Here is a 25,625-nt window from a genome sequence, read left to right on the forward strand (position 1 = left end):
AGTAGAGTACATTACTTAATAAAATGTTTTGAAAAGAGATATCAGCAAGAAAATCAGGCAATAAATGTTTAAGTCTGTCTTGTCCCTTTTCTTATGAAGTGGTTTAGCAATTGCATATTTTAACCTGTCTGGAAAAATACTCTGTGCCAGCTACGCATTGCATATATCATTAAGGACATTACCTATTAAGTTTGGACAATTTGTCAGGATTCTGTTTGAAATTCCATAAACGCCACATGAGCTTTTTTTTAGAATTTTTATAATCGTATAATTTCAGTGAAGGACGTTGGTGCTACTTCTAGCTGCATAAAGTTTTGTAGAATGGCATTTTTGGTATATTCTCTTGCTCCTCCGAGTGAACCATTTAATCCTACATTTGCTGCTATGTTTAGAAAGTGACTGTTGGAATTTGTGAGTTATTAGTCACGAAAGCATAAGGCCATCGGATAAAAGGTCAGAATAAATCTGTGATACCTGGAAAGCATGTCACTAACTAAATCCCAACATGGCTTGGACCGTTAAAAGACAATTTATTTTACTCCCACGCTGTCGCGGAAGAACACAGTTTTACTCGGTCACCACGAGTTGGGTCCACAACAGAGTAGGCAACTTAAAAGTGCAGAGAAGCAACGGGGGAGAGAAGCGCAGCTTGCCCTGTAAGGGCCCTTGTCCACGACCAGAATATTCGCCGGACCGGCATTTCTGCCGGCCGGTAGAAAACCGGACACCCTTATCCACGGAGACGGCGCCGGAAATATTGCCGTCGAATCGTATGCAACGGAGCAGCAGGATGGATAACAGCAACTTTTGCACTCTAGTTGCACTATATTATTTTTACAAAAAGGAACAGCGTGCATCCTGTGCTACAAGAGCGATTTAAATTTGGTGCCTTCAGTACGCTATATGAAAAACTACGACAGGACGACACAAAGCACTTTAATTTTTACAGGATGTCAAAAAACAACGTTTGACATATTACTGTCATTACAAGCTCATTTGCAACATGAAGACACCAATATGTGAAACTGCATATCTCCTACCGAAATGCCTGCAGTGGCACTGAGGTAAGTACACAATTGAAATTTAATTATTGTTGTTGTTGTTGTGGTCTTCAGTCCTGAGACTGGTTTGATGCAGCTCTACATGCTACTCTACTCTATCCTGTGCAAGCTTCTTCATCTCCCAGTACCTACTGCAACCTACATCCTTCTGAATCTGCTTAGTGTATTCATCTCTTGGTCTCCCTCTACGATTTTTTCCCTCCACGCTGCCTTCCAATGCTAAATTGGTGATCCCTTGATGCCTCAGAACATGTCATACCAACCGATCCCTTCTTCTGGCCAAGTTGTGCCACAAACTTCTCTTCTCCCCAATCCTATTCAATACTTCCTCATTAGTTATGTGATCTACCCATCTAATCTTCAGCATTCGTCTGTAGCACCACATTTCGAAAGCTTCTATTCTCTTCTTGTCCAAACTATTTATCGTACATGTTTCACTTCCATACATGGCTACACTCCATACAAATACATTCAGAACTGACTTCCTGACACTTAAATCTATACTCGATGTTAACAAATTTCGCTTCTTCAGAAACGCTTTCCTTGCCATTGCCAGTCTACATTTTATATCCTCTCTACTTCGACCATCATCAGTTATTTTGCTCCCCAAATAGCAAAATTTCTTTACTACTTTAAATGTCTAATTTCCTAATCTAATTCCCTCAACATCACCTGATTTAATTCCACTACATTCCGTTATCCTCGTTTTGTTTTTGTTGATGTTCATCTTATATCCTCCTCTCAAGACACTGTCCATTCCGTTCAACTGCTCTTCCAATCCCTTTGCTGTCTCTGACAGAATTACAATGTCATCGGCGAACCTCAAAGTTTTTATTTCTTCTCCATGGATTTTAATACCTACTCCGAATTTTTCTTTTGTTTCCTTTACTGCTTGCTCAATATACAGATTGAATAGCATCGGGGAGAGACTACAACCCTGTCTCACTCCCTTCCCAACCATTGCTTCCCTTACATGTCCCTCGACTCTTATAACTGCCATCTGGTTTCTGTACAAACTGTAAATAGCCTTTCGCTCCCTGTATTTTACCCCTGCCACCTTTAGAATTTGAAAGAGAGTATTCCAGTCAACATTGTCAAAAGCTTCCTCTAAGACTACAAATGCTAGAAACGTAGGTTTGCCTTTCCTTAATCTTTCTTCTAAGATAAGTCGTAAGGTCAGTATTGCCTCACGTGTTCCAGTGTTTCTACGGAATCCCTAACTGATCTTCCCCGAGATCGGCTTCTACTAGTTTTTCCATTCGTCTGTAAAGAAGTCGTGTTAGTATTTTGCAGCTGTGGCTTATTAGAAACTATTAATTTGCTGTATCAAAAATAACACTACAACTTAAAAACGCTCTTGCTAAACAAAGTAGAATGACAGTGAATAGGGTTTTCTTATTTCCATTGAGACGAAAGAAACTATGCTCGATTTAGAATTAGTTTCAAAAATCAAATATCTCGGAAACGTTGGATACGATGGATGCAGGACTTGCATACGTTTCCGAAGACATGTCTTCATTAGGTGGTCTTGTACATGTTGATACTTGGTAAGTGTTCTGCAGAATTGTACACCGAATAGTTGCTATCTTGATTTGGCCTTGGTGTATGATACGACGATGTACCAAAAGTTTGGTATTCCTGTGAGGCATAGTTCCAGGAATCTTGGGCAGATTGCTGATGTATATTTCTGTATTGTGGTGTCGACCTAATTCTTTTTATAAGCTTCATGACTTCGTACTGGAAGTCCAGGATATCATCATCGTTAAATTTATTTATAGTTGGGCAAACTCCCTAAAAAGGACATACTTCTACTGTAGCCCTGCTTAATAGAGGCGTCAATGATACTCATCATTTTTCTGTCCAACTCATTTGTAGCTGTTTTGTTTTTCTGTGCCTTTTCTTTAACTTGGTGACAATATTTTTCAGACTTATTGTCAGCGGGGTTTACGTCGTCACTATTATCCGGTTTATCTGATGAAGTTTCTCGTCTGTCTGCAATTTTTTTAGAGGATGTAGCTGCTCATAATATACGTATTTCCGCTTCATGCTTGCTCCAGAACCGCTGTTATTGACTGTGGCATTTCACCCAGTTATCTCTTATGTTTGCCCATTTTTTTACTACCATCTTTCCTGAAAAGAAAAGAAAGCCGGAGTAGAATCAAACCCAAATGTTTTTCTCATTTCAGATACCTTGCAACAGGAAATACTTTCACCGATCTCCACTACAGTTTCAGACTGGGAATAAAAACAATTACTAGAATTGTACGTGAGGTTTGTGTGAAGATGTGGTTGTTATTGCATAACACATATACGCCCATTCTGAGGGAAAATGACTAGCTGAATATAGCGCGTCAGTTTGAAAATACTGCAAAATTTCCAAACTGCGTAGGGGCCATTGATGGTAAACATATCAAACCAGTGGATCGATGTTTTTCAATTATAAAGGCTATTATTCGTTAATCCTGATGGCGGTAGTCGATACAAATTATAATTATACTTATGTGGATGTCGTTGCTTATGGTAAAGATTGTGACTCTAGAATTTTGAACGAAACGTCTTTATGGAAAAAATTGGAGACGAACACATTGAACCTACCTCCTCCTAGGGTATTCCAAAATATTCCAGCGGAACTGCCTTTTTTTTCGTTGCAGATGAAGCATTTGCATTGCTTAATAATTTACGTCGTCCCTTTGGTGGGCGAGAGCTTGATATCACTAAGCGTATTTTTAACTATCGCTTAAGCAAAGCACGATAATTTGTAGAGTGTGTTATTGGCATAATGGCCAATAAATGGAGGATTTTTCACCGAGCTTGAAATGTCTCCACTGATTTTGCGACTGATATCGTGAAGGCTTGTACTGTTCTACAAAATTTCATCCCTAAAGAAGAGGGTCTTAATACTCTGTGTGCGGATACGACTATAGATGTGGACGCTGACCTGCGAGAACTGCCACGTACACAAGCAGTGCGAGGTGGCGTGTCAGCGAGCACTACCAGAAATAAGTTCCTAATTACTTTGTTTCTGAAAATGGCAAAACTCCGTGGCAAGATAAGTTCGTCTAATGTATTCATATTTTATGTGAAGCAAACAATAGTATAGAAAGAATGAATGTGGTGTGTAATGAAAAGGAAAGAAAATAAATTTGATATGACGCGAAACTACATACCTATATCATTTCCTTCCTTATCTCCAAGCGGTTTAAAATCTTCTTTAAGTTTGTACACGCATCCTTCCACGCTTCCAAAGTCAGTCATCTATCCTTATATTCTTCGGTTGTCTTATCCCACATGATTGGTCGTTCCCCCACCATCGCAATCAAAACTTCATAGTCAATATTCAGTTCAGCATTCATCTTGAAACTCAACATGTAGCACGTAAGACGGCTCCAGGCGCGACTAAACTCACCCGGCAAGCTGCCGGCTCGTGGACACGCAGACATGTTCCAACATGTCCAACTGAAAACCCGGCGCACCGTCCGGATGCCGGCTATGCAATGGATAACCGGAGATGTATCCGGCAGCCGGGCAGTTCGTTTTGCCGTGTAGTCCCGTGGACAAGCCCTCTACATCCATACTCCGCAAGCCACCTGACGCTGTGTGGCGGAGGGTACCTTAAGTACCTCTATCAGTTCTCCCTTCTACTCCAGTCTCGTATTGTTCGTGGAAAGAAGGACTGTCGGTATGCCTCTGTGTGGGCTCTAATCTCTCTGATTTTAACCTCATGGTCTCTTCGCGAGATATACAGGGTGTTACAAAAAGGTACGGCCAAACTTTCAGGAAACATTCCTCACACACAAAGAAAGAAAATATGTTATGTGGACATGTGTCCAGAAACGCTTATTTTCCATGTTAGAGCTCTTTTATTACTAGTCTTCAAATCACATTAATCATGGAATGGAAACATACAGCAACAGAACGTACCAGCGTGACTTCAAACACTTTATTACAGGAAATGTTCAAAATGTCCTCCGTTAGCGAGGATACATGCATCAACCCTCCGTCGCATGGAATCCCTGATGCGCTGATGCAGCCCTGGAGAATGGCGTATTGTACCACAGCCGTCCACAATACGAGTACGATGAGTCTCTACATTTGGTACCAGGGTTGCGTAGACAAGAGCTTTCAAATGCCCCCATAAACGAAAGTCAAGAGGGTTGAGGTCAGGAGAGCGTGGAGGCCATGGAATTGGACCGCCTCTACCAATCCATCGGTCACCGAATCTGTTTTTGAAAAGCGTACGAACACTTCGACTGAAATGTGCAGGAGCTCCATCGTGCATGAACCACATGTGTCGTACTTGTAAAGGCACATGTTGTAATAGCACAGGCAGAGTATCCCGTTTAAATCATAACGTGCTCCACTGAGCGTAGGTGGACGAAACTAAAATGAGGTCTAACATGGAAATTAAGCGTTTCCGGACACATGTCCACATAACATCTTTTCTTTATTTGTGTGTGAGTAATGTTTCCCGAAAATTTGGCCGTACCTTTTTGTAACACCCTCTATGTAGGAGGGAGCAATATACTACTTGACTCCTCGGTGAAGGTATGTTCTCGAAACTTCAACAAAAGCCCGTACCGAGCTACTGAGCGTCTCTCCTACAGAGTCTTCCACTGGAGTTTATCTATCATCTCCGTAAAGCTTTCGCAATTACTAAATGATCCTGTAACGAAGCGCGCTGCTCTCCGTTGGATCTTCTCTATCTCTTCTATCAACCCTATCTGGTACGAATTCCACACTGGTGAGCAATATTCAAGCAGTGGGCGAACAAGTGTACTGTAACCTACTTCCTTTGTTTTCGGATTGCATTTCCTTAGGATTCTTCCAATGAATCTCAGTCTGGCATCTGCCTTACCGACGGTCAACTTTATATGATCATTCCATTTTAAATCACTCCTAATGCCTACTCCCAGTTAATTTATTGAATTAACTGCCTCCAGTTGCTGACCTGCTATATTGTAGCTAAATGATAAAGGATCTTTCTTTCTATGTATTCGCAGCACATTACACTTGTCTACACTGAGGTTCATTTGCCATTCCCTGCACCATGCGTCAATTCGCTGCAGATCCTCCTGCATTTCAGTACAATTTTCCATTGTTACAACCTCTCGATATGACACACCATCATTCGCAAAAGCCTCAATGAACTTCCGATGTCATCCACAAGGTCATTTAAGTATATTGTGAATAGCAACGGTCCTACGACACTCCCCTGCGGCACACCTGAAACCACTCTTACTTCGGAAGACTTCTCTACACTGAGAATGACATGCTGCGATCTGTTATCTAGGAACTCTTCAATCCAATCACATAATTGGTCTGATAGTCCATATGCTCTTACTTTGTTCATTAAACGACTGTGGGGAACTGTAGGGAACGCCTTGCGGAAGTCAAGAAACACGACATCTACCTGTGAACCCGTGTCTATGGCCCTCTGAGTCTCCTGGACGAATAGCGCGAGCTGGGTTTCACACGACCGTCGTTTTCGAAACCCATGCTGATTCCTACAGAGTAGGTTTCTAGTCTCCATAAAAGTCATTACACTCGAACATAATACGTGTCCCAAAATTCTACAACTGATCGACGTTAGAGATATAGGTCTATGGCTCTGCACATCTGTTCGACGTCCCTTCTTGAAAACGGGAATGACCTGTGCCCTTTTCCAATCCTTTGGAACGCTACGCTCTAGTAGAGACCTACGGTACACCGCTGCAAGAAGGGGAGCAAGTTCCTTCGCGTACTCTGTGTAAAATCGAACTGGTATCCCATCAGGTCCAGCGGCCTTTCCTCTTTTGGGCGATTTTAATTGTTTTTCTATCGCTCTGTCGTCTATTTCGATATCTACCATTTTGTCATTTGTGCGGCAATCTTAAGAAGGAACTACAGTGCAGTCTTCCTCTGTGAAACAGCTTTGGAAAAAAGACATTTAGTATTTCGGCCTTTAGTCTGTCATCCTCTGTTTCAGTACCAATTTGGTCATTGAATGTCTGGACATTTTTTTTGAGCCACCTACAGCTTTGACCAAAATTTCTTAGGATTTTCTGCCAAGTCAGTACATAGAACTTTACTTTCGAATTCATTGAACGCCTCTCGCATAGCCCTCCTCACACTACATTTCGCTTCGCGTAATTTTTTTTGTCTGCAAGGCTTTGGCTATGTTTATGTTTGCTGTGAAGTTCACTTTGCTTCCGCAGCAGTTTTCTAGCTCGGCTGTTGTACCACGGTGGCTCTTTTCCAACTCTTACGATCTTGTTTGGCACATACTCATCTAACCCATATTGTACGATGGTTTTGAACTTTGTCCACTGATCCGCAACACTATCTGTACTAGTTGTTGATCGTTTGTGAAGATTTGTTTACAAGTCTGCCGCCACCTCAGCTCATAGCATGCACTGACTCCCATCATCTGGGAGTCAGATGTGCAGATGGCGCAGCCATAGGTCAAACGGATAGAAACTGCGCTTTTTTTTATTAATAGTATGAAAGGGTCCTGTAGCCGCCTTTCATTAGTCCGGTAGCCCATTTTCACTAGCATTTCTCTTTCTTTTCCTTGTTTCTCTTTTCTCATAACTCTCACAATGATGCGATTGAATGAATGTGGTTGTGTGTCACGTTGCTAGACGGTGCCGTAGTCTGCTGCAGAAAGTCTGCGACAGTCATACGGATTCAGCAGCAGTTATACAGACTAGCCAACTCTCATAGTGGTCAAGTAGGCAAAGCGGTTTGAACCACTTGTGAGAAATCCACCTGCGTTAGGTTGGTGTCGGAAATGGCATCTTTGAGTTTTCCGGGCCACGCGGAGCGTGGAAGAGGTTAGAGAAGAAAAAGGAAGGCAGTTTGCCGCCCGTACCGGAAGCGTCCACAGCTGTGCTCCAGTCGAAGAAGGGAAAGTTAGACTCACCGCGTAGCGCGTTGTTACTTGGCGAGAGGAGAGCTGTTAGCTTTTCAACTCTGAAAGATTGCTTTGCCTTGTTGCAGCAAGGAATGCAAAACTTGGGCAGCTTTTTCCTTCAGTAAATTTCTATAGCAGACTTGGATCCGCCGGAAGAGCGCTACACAAAGGTGTCGATAAGAAGTGAGCACTCGCTTCTATATGTATGTCTGTCTGCCTTCAACTGTGCCTGTATAAGATTTCACTTTTGTAAATATTAATAGCTTTGCCTTTTCGTAAATTTTCCTTGCTTTATGTATCTTTCGTCCGTGGGGAGCCAACCAGGTGGTTGAACATTAGAGTTTGTTGGGCTACCGTCATCACTAACTGTCCAATCTCATGTTTGTTTTAAAGAATGTTAACTGATCATGATTGCGTGATGTGATATTGTTGTAACTTGGCCACGATACCTAGAAATTGCGTCTCCACAAACCACGTGGGCACGCGGGAGTACAGCGAAACGTGTACCGTTTCACGAGTTACTGCGATCAGTTATCAGGCAACAGTAGTTGTAAGAATGATTCACATCAATGATTTTAGGTGTAGATTATAACGGTGAATGTATAGATGCTTTTCTTTATTGTTGTAGGAATTAATGTTATCAGGAATTGTGTACATGCCTCACATCCACATCTTAAGAATAAACGATTTTATCCACAATTTTCTCTTGTATTCCGAGGTTACGTTTTTGCACCTAAGTCACTCACGTCGTGGCTTTCCCGTTAGCACATCCAACGCGTTTCGTTACGCACAGGTCCAGTGATTAGTTTCCCCATTTATTTTAAAACAAATGCTTCAGATTACGTCTTATTTTCAGGTGTGTTTCTGGGAGCTGATCTTATGCACAGTGTTCATGCATTTTCTATTTTATTTTAAATGTTTGATTCTCGTGAACAGTGCCCCGGCAATACTATTAATTACATCGCATCCCCTATGAGCGGTATCACAACGTATGCATTTTTATGGGTTTTTGGTCTGCGATCAAATTAATTTATTTTCTGATTCGCCCAAACCTTTGATTAGCTGTATGGTTAGAGTCTTTTCACATTAATTTCACAATCAATAAGCATATCCATTCCCAATAACAACGTAATAACCCGTAGAAACAGGTTAGTTACAAGGCACCCTCATTTTTTATTACATATTCGTGTAGTACCTAAAGAAATATGAATGTTTTAGTTGGACCACTTTTTTCGCTTTGTGATAGATTGCGCTGTAATAGTCACATACGTATAAGTACGTGGTATCACGTAACATTCCGCCAGGGCGGACGCTATTTGCTTCGAGATAAATTACCCGTCTTAAAATGGACCGTTTACCAATTGCGGAAAAGGTCGATATCGTGTTGATGTGTGGCTATTGTGATCAAAATACCCAACGGGCGTATGCTATGTATGCTGCTCGGTATCCTTGACGACATCATCCAAGTGTCCGGATCGTTCGCCGGATGTTTACGTTATTTAAGTAAACAGGAAGTGTTCATCGACATGTGAAACGTCAACCACGACCTGCAACAAATGATGATGTCCAAGTAAGTGTTTTAGCTGCTGTCGCGGCTAATCTGCACATCAGTAGCAGACAAATTGCGGGAGAATCGGGAATCTCAAAAATGTCGGTGTTGGGAATGCTACACCAACATCGATTGCACCGGTACCATATTTCTATGCACCAGGAATTGCATGGCGACGACTCTGAACGTCGTGTACAGTTCTGCCACTGGGCACAAGAGAAATTTTGGGACGATGACAGACTTTTTGCACGCGTTCTATTTAGCGACGAAGCGTCATTCACCAACAGCGGTAACGTAAACCGTCATAATATGCACTATTGGGCAACGGAAAATACACGATAGCTGCGACAAGTGGAGCATTAGCGACTTTGGCGAGTTAATGTATGGTGGAGCATTATGGGAGGAAAGATAATCGGCCCCCACTTTATCTATGGCAATCTAAATGGTGCAATGTACGCTCATTTCCTACGTAATTTTCTACCGATGTTACTACAAGATGGTTCACTACATGACAGAATGGCGATGTGCTTGCAACATGATGGATGTCCGGCACATAACTCGCGTGCGGTTGAAGCGGTATTGAATAGCAATGTTTCATGACAGGTGGATTGCTCGTGGGAGCACCATACCGTGGCCCGCACCTTCACGATGTGACGTCCCCGGATTTCTTTCTGCGGGGAAAGTTGGAGGATATTTGCTATCGTGATCCACCGACCACGCCTGACAACATCCGTCAGCGCATTGTCAATGCATGTGCGAACATTACGGAAGGCGAACTACTTGCTGTTGAGAGGTATGTCGTTACACGTATTGCCAAATGCACTGAGGTTGACGGACATCATTTTGAGCATTTATTGCATTAATGTGGTATTTACAGGTAATCATGCTATAACAGCATGCATTCTCAGAAATGATAAATTCACAAAGGTGCATGTATCACATTGGAACAACCGAAATAAAATGTTCAAACGTACCTACGTTTTGTATTTCAATTTAGAAAACCTGCCTGTTACCAACTATTCGTCTAAAATTGTGAGCCACATGTTAGTGACTATTAGAGCGCCATGTAGCAAAAAGCGAAAAAAGTGGTTTTAATATTTTTTTGTGGGATCTGAAATTTAAAAACCTCTCTCACACCGGTCTGATTTAACTTCACTGATCAGGATAGTAAAAAACATGCGTATATTAAGGGAATTTTCAGTCACGAAGCAGGATTATCACACTCACACAGTTCAATACTGTTCTATCCTGATTAAATTGAGCTTAACTTAAATTCCATAGGGCAATGAAGCAATTTCGAAGTCTCGGTGCGACGAAAATTGTCAGTCGATCTCCTGAAAACATTTGTAATAATTATTAACTTTCAGTGATCACATGGGGAAGACCGGAGATCTGCTGGTACGACCGTGTTAGCCCATTTATTGAAAGTAATAAACTTGATATCTAGAGCGTACAAAACGGCAGGTTCGTCCAGTGTAAATCAGACGTTCCCCACTGATGCCGTGCAACAGCGTAGTAAGCAGACACTGTCAATGATAATCAGTTAAATAATAAGCGAACACACTTACTTTAGTTTAGTTCATGTATTAAATTCCTTCTCATACAGAATCTCATCAAGATGGCGACTAGCTTAACAATACATACATATACATCCTCCTCCTTTCACGGCTAATCGGGAAGATCTGAATCATTCTTTTCATACGAGAAAACATAGATAGCAGAGAAGCTATTCCATGGAGTAAATGCACGCTCCAAGGAATAATACGGCTTGAAATTACTTTGCATTGAAAATCATCGTATATTAAAGTTTAGGAATCGGTAAGATAAGAAGAGATATTTCGAAATACGTACTGAGTTATATAATTTATAAAATTTCTGAAAATATCGCAAGAGACCGCTGCAAGAGACATTACATGGTCCAACTAAAACATTCCTATTTCCTTCCGTACTAGACGAATATGTAACAAAAAATGGAGGTTCCTAATTAAAAAAAGGCAGCTGGTACCTGTTTGACCTGTGGCAGCGCCATCTAGCGGGCCAACCATAGCGCCATCTGGTTTCCCCCTCCAAGTTAGACAAGTTTCGTTCTTTGTAGTTTTTTCGTTCGGCGCTTATTTCGTGAGATAGTTGGCCCGGTCACGATCAGTGGACCACCCTGTTTATACAAGTATTCAGCCCTTCGACTGGCGGCGTGCGCTCACCTCTGTGTTGGCGGGAGACGCGTCGCTCTGCTGCTGCTGCTGCGGGCCGGCACCGGCCGCGCCGCCCACGGGCACGGTGGCGGTGGCGCTGCTGGCGGTGTTGGTGTTGCTGGCGGTGTTGGAGTTGCTGCCGGTGTTGGGCCTGCGCGCGCGCCGCGCCAGCCAGCCCATGTGGCGCAGCTCGGCGCCGAGCGCGCGCCCGGCCTCGTGCAGCGCCTGCAGCGCCAGCACGCCCAGCGCAGAGTGCAGCGTGTGGAACCAGGCCGCCGCCTCGGCCGCGTCCGCCGCGCGCAGCACGCACGAGTGCACGCCGTCCGGCGAGTGCAGCTCCAGCGTGCGGTTCTCTGCGGGCACGCAAAGCGCTGCTGCTCACTACGGCTGTCGGTGAAATACCGATACATCCACGTTATCCAAAAGTATCGACGTACAGGGTGTGATCAGTAAGTAGTACGACTGAATTTCTGTAGCGCGAACGGAGCGGTGGAGGCGGGTCGGACCACCTGGGCGTGATAGTGGGGAGGCTTGCGGGAGACTGATATTCTTTCCAGTCGTCTGCAGGGAAGCGGAGAGTGAGCTCGTCGATTTTTGTGGTCCTACGAGGTTCAATAGTGCGGTCGCATTTCAAGATGGAGAAAAGACCTCTCTAGTTTTGAATATAAATTTAATGAGGAAATTACTGAACACTTACTTTAATGAGTACTTATCATGAAAGAGAACTTCAAGTTTTGTTTAATGTTAGTCTGGTACCGCGCGCCGCGGAATTTGAAACCGAGCCAGACGTCATGGACGTCGAAGACCCATAGAGGTCTCTGCACCACCGCGCCGTAAGCTGTGGCGGCGCGCGCCTCCTGGCCCGCTTTTACCGACACCTTCTCCAATCCCATCTTCACCGGTTCACCGCTTGGTGCAACCAGTGGTTGCTCAAGGTCAATCCCTCCAAAACCCAGACGATCATTGTAGGCAAAACCACCCCTTCCTTCCGCCTCCTTGATTTCTATCTCACCATCTATGGCCGTCCTATCGCCCTCACCCCCACCGTTAAGTACCTTGGCGTCACCCTCGACCGTCGCCTCTCCTGGATCCCCCATCTCCGGACAATTCAAGCCGAGGCACGCTCCCGACTCCGTCTCCTCAATCTCCTTTCCGGCCGTACGTGGGGTCTGAACCCCTCCACCATACTCCACACCTATAAATCTGTTACGCCAATCCGGCCTGGATCTCCGCCCCCCCCCCCCCCCCGCCCCCCTGCCTTTTATAAATCCCTTCAGATCCTTGAACGCCACGGCTCTCCGCCTCGCCTATCGCATTCGGGACGACGACGGTTCCATTCTGCGTCCGACCATCCTGATTTAGGTTTTCCGTGATTTCCCTAAATCGCTCCACGCAAATGCCGGGATGGTTCCTTTGAAAGGGCACGGCCGACTTCCTTCTCCGTCCTTCCCTAATCCGGTGAGACCGATGACCTCGCTGTTTGGTCTCTTCCCCCAAACAACCCAACCCAACCCTCCACACGTGCCAAATCTGTCACCGGCGGACTTCTTCCTCTTTCCCCTGCTCAAGCGGCACCTCGAGGAACATCGATTCGCCTCTGTACAATACGACCAAAACGCCGCGACTGCGTCTCTAAAGAGGATCACGGAGTTCCAGATGGCGTACGTGCAGTGGCAACGCGTTGTGCGCGTTGTTTCCAAACACAAGGTTGCTACTTCGAGGAATACTAAGGATTTGTACCACTTAGGTCAATAAAGAAATTTTAATTAATTCCGTCCTACTACTTATTGATCACGCTTCAAGCAGGCGATTTTTTTCACCGATACATCGATACCGAAATGGCAGCACCGAGTGCCGATATTTTTATTTTATACTACTTTTTTTTGCAATTTTCCATAATAATTTGAAATTCTTCTTTTGAAGAACATAATTTTACTGTCACTGTGTCAAGGAGTCTTACTACTTTTTGAGCTTTCATCACGTCCAGTCTTTATCTTTGTGTGAACCAAGTACAGCAAGCACAAAGAAGAAGTCCGATTGCACTCGGAGAGGGGTGTGTATGAGTGTGTGAATGGAGTAACAAGAGTTTCGCTGCGAAGAAATAGCACACTCGTTGCGTTAGAAAAACAATTTTTAAAGCAATTAGTGTGCTACTTCTTCACACCGGCATTCTTCAACAACAGCTGAGGAAAATGGACTGGTCATTGCTGTGGGCGGAGACCTGTGAGGAGAAATGCTGACGTAATCGGCACTCGGCACTATCAACAGAAACCACACACAATTTTGGCACTGCAACTGCTAGTCTGCTGGCGTTTGCAGAAATGAAAAGACAGGGACGTCGACATGAATTGTTCTGGACAAATCTGATAATTGACGAAACCGAACGACAGACCCATCGGACACATTTTATTGTACTACTTACGTCGTTTTGCTTGCAATTCTTGTTCTAAGAGGGTAAGCAGGCTGCTAGCTTATTGATGTACAGAATATCTAATAATAAAATAATACTTAAACGTACAACTCTAAAACCGGCAATATATTTACAGTGTTCAGCCGATAGTTTTAGGCCAGTACGCCGATACTTTTCACGTCGATATATCGGTACCTTACTTCGAAATATAAAGGGTCGATAATGATATTATTTTAAATATCTATATATCTGTTTTCCTGTATTATTAAATATATCAACAGTTTATTACTGAGCACTGTGACCATATGGCGAAGCATGCAAAACTAAACAACGCTCGATGACGCCTCTCCCGTTGCTCAAGACTTCCGGCATGACAAATACACGTTAAGGCTCAAATGGCTCTGAGCACTATGAGACCTAACTGATAAGGTCATCAGTCCCCTAGAACTTTGAACTACTTAAACGTAAGTAACCTAAGGACATCACACACATTCATGCCCGAGGCAGGATTCGAACCTGCGACCGTAGCGGTCGCGCGGTTCCAGATAGTAGCGCCTAGAGCCGCTCGCCACCCCGGCCGGATACACGTTAAGGACTGATCGCCTTCGATTTTCTTCATGAAGAGTGAGGAAAAGAGAACTAACCTGGAAAACGTTTCGTGCACCTTAACACAGCAACCCAATTTACACTATCCGCCGAAGGGTGTGGATGAGTTAAGTTAGATTGCCTAACTTATACATGAAATGTTTTACATGCTAGTATCATTTTTCCCACCATGTACTTAAGAATTTTGAAAGTCGATACCCGCACAGCGTACAAGGTCCGCGACGATAAAGTCCCTATTTAATTTCTCTCTCGTATTAACGTTTTTCCCTTTATTTAAATTCTGTATTTATTATCAAATTTAAATGTTGATTAACAAATATTCAATCACAATTTCTAATGAAATATTTCTTTTTATTTTTAATCATCAGATGAAAATGAATTACAATTTGATACATATATGCGAAATGTCTTACTGTTAAATAAAAAAACTATATACGGAAAATATAGTCTTCTGTCTCTACAACTAAGAACTGTGTTCTATCATCTGTTTGATGTTCCGCATTTTTGCACTTAATTTTGATTTACTTTGAATACTCGCAACTTTGACGCGCTTAGTACTTCAGAAATAAAAGACTTTACTTTTACGAAATTATATGATTTTATACCTTCCCCATGAACCATGGACCGTGCCGTAGTGGGGAGGCTTGCGTGCCTCAGCGATACAGGTGGCAGTCTGGATGATTAACTGATCTGGCCTTGCAACATTAACCAAAACGGCCTTGCTGTGCTGGTACTGCGAACGGCTGAAAGCAAGAGGAAACTATGGCCGTAATTCTTCCCGAGGGCATGCAGCTTTACTGTATGGATAAATGATGATGGCGTCCGCTTGGGTAAAATATTCCGGAGGTAAAATAGTCCCCCATTCGGATCTCCGGGCTGGGTCTACTCAAGAGGACGTCGTTATCAGGAAAAAGAAAAGTGGCGTTCTACGGATGGAATGTCAGCGTGGAATGTCAGATCCCTTAACCGGGCAGGTAGATTAGAAAATTTAAAAAGGGAAATGGATAGTTTAAAGTTAGATATAGTAGAAATTAGTGAAGTTCGGTGGCAGGAGGAACAAGACTTTTGGTAAGGTGAATACAGGGTTATAAACACAAAATCAAATAGGGGTAATGCAGGAGTAGGTTTAATAATGAATAGGAAAACAGGAATGCGGGTAAGCTACTAAAAACAGCATAGTGAACGCATTATTGTGGCCAAGATAGATACGAAGCCCACACCTACTACAGTAGTACAAGTTTATATGCCAACTAGCTCTGCAGATGATGATGAAATTGAAGAAATGTACGATGAGATAAAAAATTATTCGGGTAGTGAAGGGAGACGAAAATTAAATAGTCATGGGTGACTGGAATTCGAGAGTAGGAAAGGGAGAGAAGGAAACATAGTAGCTGAACATGGATTGGGGCTAAGAAATGAAAGAGGAAGCCGCCTGGTAGAGTTTTTGCACATAGCATAACTTAATCATAGCTAGCACTTGGTTCAAGAATCATGAAAGAAGGTTGTATACATGGAAGAATCTTGGAGATAATAGAAGGTATCATATAGATTATATAATGGTAAGACAGAGATTTACGAACCAGGTTTTAAATTGTAAGTCATTTCCAGGGGCAGATGTGGACTCTGACTACAATCTATTGGTTATGAACTGTAGATTAAAACTGAAGAAACTGCAAAAAGGTGGGAATTTAAGGAGATGGGACCTGGATAAACTGACTAAACCAGAGGTTGTTCAGATTTTGAGGGAGAGCATAATGGAACAATTGACAGGAATGGGGGAAAGAAATACATTAGAAGAAGAACGGGTAGCTCTGAGGGATGAAGTAGTGAAGGCAGCAGACGATCAAGTAGGTAAAAAGACGAGGGCTAGTAGAAATCCTTGGGTAACAGAAGAAATATTGAATTTAATTGATGACAGGAGAAAACATAAAAAAGCAGTAAATGAAGCAGGCAAAAACGAATACCAACGTCTCAAAAATGAGATCGACAGGAAGTGCAAAATAGCTAAGCAGGGATGCCTAGAGGACAAATATAAGGATGTAGAGGCTTATCTCACTAGAGGTAAGATAGATACTGCCTACAGGAAAATTAAAGAGATCTTTGGAGAAAAGAGAACCACTTGTATGAATATCAAGAGCTCAAATGGAAACCCAGTTCTAAGCAAAGAAGGGAAATCAGAAAGGTGGAAGGAGTATATAGAGGGTCTATACAAGGGCGATGTACTTGAGGACAATAATATGGAAATGGAAGAGGATGTAGATGAAGATGAAGATGAAATGGGAGATACGATACTGCGTGAAGAGTTTGACTCCCGAGAGTAGACAACATTCCATTAGAACTACTGACGGCCTTGGGAGAGCCAGTCCTGACAGAACTCTACCATCTGGTGAGCAAGATGTATGAGACAGGTGAAATACCCTCAGACTTCAAGAAGAATATAATAATTCCAATCCCAAAGAAAGCAGGTGTTGGCAGATGTGAAAATTACCGAACTATCAGTTTAAAAAGTCACAGCTGCAAAATACTAACACGAATTCTTTACAGACGAATGGAAAAACTGGTAGAAGCCGACCTCGGGGAAGATCAGTTTGGATTCCGTAGAAATGTTGGAACACTTGAGGCAATTCTGACCTTACGACTTATCTTAGAAGGAAGATTAAGGAAAGGGAAACCTACGTTTGTAGCATTTGTAGACTTAGAGAAAGCTTTTGACAAGGTTGACTGGAATACTCTCTTTCAAATTCTAATGGTGGCAGGGGTAAAATACAGGGAGCGAAAGGCTATTTACAATTTGTACAGAAACCAGATGGCAGTTATAAGAGTCGAGGGGCATGAAAGGGAAGCAGTGGTTGGGAAGGGAGTAAGGGTTGTAGCCTCTCCCCCATGTTATTCAATCTGTATATTGAGCGAGCAGTAAAGGAAACAAAAGAAAAATTGGGAGTAGGTATTAAAATCCATGGAGAAGAAATAAAAACTTTGAGGTTTGCCGATGACATTGTAATTCTGTCAGAGACAGCAAAGGGCTTGGAAGGGCAGTTGAACGGAATGGATAGTGTCTTGAAAGGAGGATATAAGATGAACATCAACAAAAGCAAAACGAAGATAATGGAATGTAGTCGAATTAAACCAGGTGATGCTGAGGGAATTAGATTAGGAAATGAGACACTTAAAGTAGTAAAGGAGTTTTGCTCTTCGGGGAGCAAAATAACTGATGATGGTCGAAGTAGAGAAGATATAAAATGTAGACTGGCAATGGCAAGGAAAGCGTTTCTGAAGAAGAGAAATTTGTTAACATCGAGTATAGATTTAAGTGTCAGGAATTCGTTTCTGAAAGTATTTGTATGGAGTGTAGCCATGTATGGAAGTGAAACATGGACGATAAATAGTTTGGACAAGAAAAGAATAGAAGCTTTCGAAATGTGGTGCTACAGAAGAATGCTGAAGATTAGATGGGTAGATCACATAACTAATGATGAAGTATTGAATAGAATGGGGGAGAAGAGGAGTGCGTAGCACAACTTGACAAAAAGAAGGGACTTGTTCTGAGGCATCAAGGGATCACAAATTTAGCATTAGAGGGCAGCGTGAAGGGTAAAAATCGTAGAGGGAGACCAAGAGATGAATACACTAAGCAGATTCAGAAGGATGTGGGTTGCAGTAAGTACTGGGAGATGAAGAAGCTTGCACAGGATAGGTAGAATGGAGAGCTGCATCAAACCAGTCTCAGGACTAAAGACCACAACAACAACAACATGATTTTATATTTCTTAACATTTCCACTTGATAATAAATGTTGAATTTTAAATAAAAGAAGAACACCAGATACTTGTGAGTAGGGCTCGCGTGATGAGGGTTCCCTACAAACTTAATTTCACGTATAGATATTTCATCTATACTTTCAGATGAGTGAGTGTGCGAGTATCAAAATATGTAACAAATTTGATTACGTTGACTTGGTACGTTAAATTTTTTACATACACCTTAGTAATTGACATAATTTCTACTTGATATCTCTACCCCTTCCTGAGAAAAAGGGGTATTAACAGATGCAGTGACAGACTGACTGACAATAAAGTCATTCCTCTAAGAGATCCATTTTAACCGATTGACGTACTGACGTATGGAATCCCAAAAACAAAAATCCAACCAGTGAGATTCAAACCAGGGTCCTCGCAATTGTATGACGAACGCTCTTCGCATCCGGCTACCGTCACTCTCTTAATAAAGGCTAATTGCTTGGACGAAGTTTAAATTTTTGTTGTTGTTAGAAATGCGGCGTACTGCTTGAGGAAACTAATGAAAGGGAAGTGACGTTCAAATTTTAAGCAAGGAACTTGAAACTTTCTGGCAGATTAAAACTGTGTATCGTACCGAGACTCGAACTCGGGACCTTTGCCTTTCGCGGGCAAGTGCTCTACCATCTGAGCTTGGTCCCGAGTTCGACTCTCGGTCCGGCGCACAGTTTTAATCTGCCAGGAAGTTTCATATGAGCGCACACTCCGCTGCAGAGTGAAAATCGCATTCTAGGAGCATGAAGAAAGTCGAAAGGTCCCCGTTGTGATACTGTAATTTTAAAATTGTACATTCGGCAACAACACTTCCTCCTACTCCTCCTACCCTGCGTTAATCGTAACAATACAAATCTTCCCGTGTGCTCGTAGTCAACAGATACCACCACAATAGGGGCCAAATTAAAATATATTTGCCTCATCAGTCGTTGTGAATATATTTAATTTGAAAATACACTATTAACGTAAACTTTAACTGGTATCTTTGTGAAAAGAATCACTGGAGGCTCTTCATCCGTGTTTTATTTGACCACCTTCCATTTAATACGGCAGGGCAAGCTGAATGAACGAAGGGAGAAAACGGGAAATCGAATGGCGACTTCTGCGTCATGATGATCGCAGTTGAGGGGATTAATCGCTTATTAGCGGAAATGAATCTGGATGGATGAGATACCTGTGAGATTCTCCAAAGATCATCCTAAAAGAACTCTCTCCCCTTCTAGCAGTAGTTTATCGTGATCCCCTGCAGTAACCAAGGATATCTAACGACTAGCAAAAAGCGCAGGTCACTCCCGTTTTGAAGAAGGGTCGGAGGAAGATACATATGATTACAGGCCTATACCAGTGATGTCAATCTGACGCAGAGTTATGGAGTACGTTGTATGCTCACGTATTATGACGTTTTTGGAGAACGAAAATATGCTCTATAAAAACCAACATGGACTCCGCAAACAGAGATCTTTCGACACTCAGCTCGTTGATGTGATCGTAAAAATCGGCGCCCATGTTAATACCGTATTCTTTGACTTCATGAGCACATTCGATAAACTGCACAATGACATTTAGTGGACACAATACGAGATTCCTTGTAGAGAGAATTCAGTATGATGCTCTCAATCGAAGAAAATCGACATGTGTAAAGGTAATGTCAGGAGTGTCCAAGGAAGTGTGTTAGAACTGTTAGTGTTTACAGTACATTTAAATGATTTAGCTGATAACGTCGGGAAGTTCTATGGGGGATGTCTGGTTGTCTGTAAGGAAGTAGAAACGCCAGAAGAGAGTATCAGTTTGCACAATAACCCGCAGAGGACTGATGAATAGTGCTGAATCTGGGAATTAACCCTGACCTTAAATAAGTGTAACAAATAGGCGAAGAGATTCAGTACCATACGATTATACTTCTGACGAGAAATGACTCGAAACATCAGCTGTCGTAAAATACCCAGTGGTAACCATCCGCAACAACAAAGTGAAATGACCACATAAAACTATGATTTTAATAACCACTACTTCGTATCCATTGTGGATAAAATCAATGTTAAAATGTACTCTCAACCATCATTCATAATGAAATTAACGTGTTTCGAAGGAGCAAGACTTAATCGTCAAAATTATTCTACAAGAAAAAGAAGACTCTCGTAGAATAATTCTGATGATGACTTTCTGGTATCGGACCGTGCGGAAGTTGAATGCTCGCCGGAACAAATGGATCTCGATGGCCGATAGAGGGCAGTGTTGTCGCAGCGCCAGGGAGTGCGCACCGTCGCGCCAAGTGATTAGACCAGCCAACAGGGTCCCTCGCGGCTGGCGTAAATACCGCCGCACACTCAGTCGTGTATTTCGTCTGACATCGCTGGTTATTATCTCCACCGTACTAATGACAACTCGCCGACGACTTCGCTTTGATATTGGTTTTCCCCTCACGTTTGGATTTTGACTCGTACGTCACAACTGTTGACAGTGATGTGTCGAAAGTCTTTTGGACTTCTTTATAGCCTACATTGCTACTGTCTTACTCTTGTGGTGTCGGGTCCACCGTTCGTCTGTCCTGTTGCTCGACTTCGGCGTGGGTTTGAGTCCCGACTGCAGGCGGCCTTCCCGCCTTGTATCGTCACGGTTTCTCGCCTGTTCTCTCTCGTGTGCACCGGTATCCGGCGACTCACGGATGCAGCAGACTCGGTCCTTCGAAACGTGTCGGTTTTAGTGCTTTTGCATTGTAAAAGCTGAATGAGTCTACACTTTAACTTTCACGTAACACAATTGTACCAAAAGCATATGTCAAGCTGAGATTTATTGGAAAAATCTTGTTGTTGTTGTTGTTGTTGTTGTTGTTGTTGTTGTTGACTTCAGTCCGGCCAGACTGGTCTGCTGCAGCTCTCCATGCTACTCAATTCTGTGCATGCCTTTTCATCTCTGCGTAACTATCGCTACCTACAACCATTGTCACCGGCATACTGTATTAATCTCTTGGTCTCCCTCTACAATGTTTACCCACAAACTTCCCTCTATTGCCAAAATTGCGATTCCTTGATGCCTCAGTACGTGTATTATCACCCGATCATCCTCCTTTTAGTTAAGCTGTGCCATTCTAACATTCTGTGTGGTGTCTGTTCTAAGTCGTACCTCCCTACCACTTTCGCGCAATGACGCTCTGAGCGTGTTTTTTAGGGAATTGACTAGTTTGAATCTGGGACCTGTTGCTGGTAAGAAGACGCCAGACCACACATGACATGTAGAGTTCAGAAGAGTTCAGTGACACTAGCGATGTTATAACCAAATACTTAATGATACTCCCTGTAAAAGAATCTTAATAGTAACTAAATTTAGTGGAATGGGTTCGAGGCTTTCCTATTTTTAGCTAGCTAGTAAAATAACGCCGAAAAAGCAGTTAAGTTTACCATTGGAATTTTTATTCTACTCACAAAACATTGTTTATAAATTGCGCTATTGTTGAAAGGAAATATTTTAATACAGGGTGATAAAAACCACTACGTTCAACAAAAATGTGAATGAATATTCCCTGAATGGGTTTCCAAGTTCTACAATAGATCGAAGGATGACCTATGCCATATCACATCTATAATCTAGGTTTAAATTAAGTTTCATAAAAGAGAAAACTATCAAAAATGGTCTACAGTGACCCTCAATTATCTTTAACTACTTATTTAATTTGTAAATTACAGTGGCTGATGTGGCTGCTCAATAATTATATAACAGAAAAATCATCGCGTTTCAGATTTTAACTTCCAGTAGTAAATGTGACTACCACGAAGTTTAATTGACGATCGACACTAGTATTACGTAAAAAGGGGATGTAACAGATGAGACTTTTGCAGTTCTGAATGCGTTCTTATGCGGCATCGCGTGCCTTTATTACCTTGTCGGTGGTTAGGCAGCGTCAGGGGACGGCGGGCGGCGCAGATCCACACACCTCGCCGTCTAGCAACTCTCTCTAACTTCTCTTTACTACAATTTACTGAAGTGGGTTTAAGAAAAAGGTATCTGGCTGTGTTTTCAACTGATCATTCAGGATCTCAATGTTAACCTTAAGCTCCGCCTACAAAAATTATGTCTATCCAATGAGAAACGTTATACTTTTCGTGGTGGGGCAATGTTTTTTTATGTTTGCAACGTAACAGAGACGCGTATAGTCTCTCGCTAAAACTTGCAGCTGTTGTGGCCCTTTTAGTGTTATCTTAAGATCTATACTGTTCCTCTGGAGGGCTCTATCTTTTAACATGGTCTGGGGGGTGGTCTTGGCGGTCGGCGGGAAATGTGGGTGTCCCTTATTGTAGGACCTTCTAGCTTACACCACTCTGCTCTCGGCTTCTGTTCTCGTTTCTCCCCTCGGAACTGCGTCTGTTTCACGGTGGGAAGGTATGACATGCATTTAGGCGTTCTTTTGTTAGTCTGTTGTATTCCATTTGCTCACTCGTTGATCATATTACTTTGGTTAATTTAATTTATTCGGAGCTATGTGACATACTGCCGGATTTGCTATCAAGTCAAGGTTTTCATGGATGGTGTTGGATTTGCCTGACACACCATAAATTTATTTTTCCCCAGTTCGATTCAGTAGATCCTCGTTTATTATTCGATCTACCCATTTAGTCTTCAGCACCACATCTCAAAATCTTTTATTCTCTTCTTGTCTGAACTGCTTATCGACCACGTTCCACTTCTGTACAAGGCAGCACTCCAGAAAAATACTTTTTGAAATCACTTTGGTACATTTAAATTTATATTAAAAATTAATAAATTACTCTTTTTGAGAAATTCTTTTCTTGGTGTTGCCAGTCTGCATTTTATATTTTCTCTTACAGAAAAGTAATTCATCCATGAAATACTTGTTCGGTCGATTCTTGAGTACCGCAGATCACTCTGGGGCCACTGCCATGTTGCATCAGAAGAAGAGATACGAAAGACCCAAAAAGGGTGGGGTGTTTCGCCACCGGATCGTTTAGCCAGCACGTTGCAGCGCACGCATTACCATCCGTAGTTATCACACATACTATTAATAACAATGTCGTCCCCCCCCCCCCCCCCCCCCCGCATTAGAAATGTCCAGGGATCGCGGCGATTTCAGTGTATTTACTGTCTTTGAATAAAAGTATCATTTATGTTCGTCGATGGAAGAACAGCACAGTGGGCTGTCATTTATTGGTACAAACAACTTAGACAGCGTACTCTCCCAATGAGTTGCTGCCATACGAATGTAGATGAAAGAACCATCATGAAAAACATAAGAAACAATTTAGTCTGGACCAAAGTGCACCCGCCAACTCGTAAAAACGCAGTTCGGGGCCTTTTGACCGAGCCACTGGGCTATCACATCGTTGTGGACATGATGATTTGTAAGCAATACAAACACTCGCTCACCTTACGCTGGAGGGCTGGGTCAGTAACAGAGGTAATACGGTTGGCTCCTTCCGCCGAACCCCAATTTCGTCCTGCCTTCCTGGCATGTGGCTAGACGCTTATCTGGTCTCCTCCGTCCTCTGTTAATGTTCGTACACATAATAATTTGTTGAATTTCTGTTCGTCGTGGAGGTGATGTTTCACAGCCCACGTAACAAATCGTTTTCCAAGACGATAATGCTGCAATAAAAAGAAATAAGATGCTCTTTTCTTAGAAATAAGATGACGCCATCTTTCTAAAAGGATCTTCTCACAGAAAGTACGCAGTTTCTTTCTCTCCAGCTTATTTCTATATTTATACTGCGCAAGCCACCTTACGGTGTGTAGCGGAGGGTACTTCCGGAACCACTATCTATCCGCCCCTCTTTTATCTGTTCCATTCGCTGATGGCGCGTGGGGAGAATGACTGCCAGTAAAACTCTGTATTAGCTCTAATTTTCCCCATTTTATCACTGCATCATCACGCGAGACATATTTTGGAGGAAGACACAACATGACAGCACGTCCGCAAGCAAAGACCATCCAGCAGTTGTCAACCGCTGGTGGAGGAATGAAACGCCCTGCCACAAGAACTCCTTACCAACTTTGTGGCCAGCATGACACGTTTCAAGGCATACACTGCCGTCCGTGATCATCACACACTCGATTAAGACACATTTCCCGCCGTTAGTAATGTCTTAAATCGCGGTGACTTAAGTGTAATTATCATCTTTCAATAAAAGTGTCATTTCTGTTCGTCTAGTTGCGTATTTCTTTCAGTTACCTTCTGTACTAAATGCAGCAGTTTTTCGTACGTCTGGTTCAAGTTTCGTAGAGCTATGTTGGCAGAGATACATCGTGCAAAAGTTGCTTTAGTCATTACATTTTGCACACCAGTGCAGATTTGTGGCATTCTGCAGAACGATTTTAGTGCTTCCAACGTTCATATCATACAAGGAGATTAAGAACGAAACAAGGAAGTTCATGATTCCTATGGAGGCATGCAAGATGATGTTTTTCCCTAGCTCCATTGCGAGTGGAACAGGAAAGAGAATGTCTTGGAATAATACGAGATAACGTCCGCTGGCTTGCCGAGCATGTCTGTAGAGGTAGAAGTGATTCTGAGATTAATTCCTACTGCGTGGATCCTCCAACAGTCTCGTGGAATGCATCAGTAAGAAACGCGTCCCACAGCCAACGCGGAAAGCACAGGAGAGCAACCAGAGGGGATGGCAGGCGCTGCGCGGGCAGCCTATGCGCCAGGCGGCACGGAGTACGCGGCTGCATACAAATGTCCGTAGTTGGCACCGCCCCAGCCATCATCACAACTTGCTCTTTTTTCCCCCCGGCTAAATCACCGTGGTGCGGCGGTCGCGGTACGTAAACGGCATTTCTGACAATGCATTAGCGGCCCAGAGGTCATTCGTTCTGTTCCCATAAACATCGTGCTCATCCGCCTCTTTCTTTTTTCTGCTAAAATCCTGCTAAACATTGCAGCCACTAGTGCAAGTTACTTATTATATACATTTGCTGCAATATTTAACTATAAATTTGTATCAATAGCGTGTGATAATCGTTTTACCTTCTGCGTGGACTAGGTATTTGATCAGTTCTTTCAGAACATTCTAGAATTCCAAAAGTGCTAGTGAGCTCTTCGGTTCACCTCCTACCACAATGTGTACCCATCAATTTTGAGCGTTGTAACCAGCTACAAATCGGTTGATCTTAAC

The 25,625-nt window shown here is 42.8% G+C and overlaps 1 protein-coding gene across 2 annotated transcripts in view; it reads right to left on the reverse strand.

The window, feature by feature from the left end:
* Window positions 1-25,625, reverse strand: part of LOC126354533 (beta-1-syntrophin) — an 879,981-nt gene that overhangs the window by 61,928 nt on the left and 792,428 nt on the right. For both annotated transcript variants that reach the window (XM_050004264.1, XM_050004263.1), the window contains exon 3: window positions 11,704-12,047. In XM_050004264.1, coding sequence (XP_049860221.1) covers window positions 11,704-12,047 — 344 coding nt within the window. The remainder of the gene's footprint in view (window positions 1-11,703; window positions 12,048-25,625) is intronic.

The sequence above is a fragment of the Schistocerca gregaria genome, chromosome 3 (assembly GCF_023897955.1).
Source record: "Schistocerca gregaria isolate iqSchGreg1 chromosome 3, iqSchGreg1.2, whole genome shotgun sequence".
Taxonomy (NCBI): Eukaryota; Metazoa; Arthropoda; class Insecta; order Orthoptera; family Acrididae; genus Schistocerca; species Schistocerca gregaria.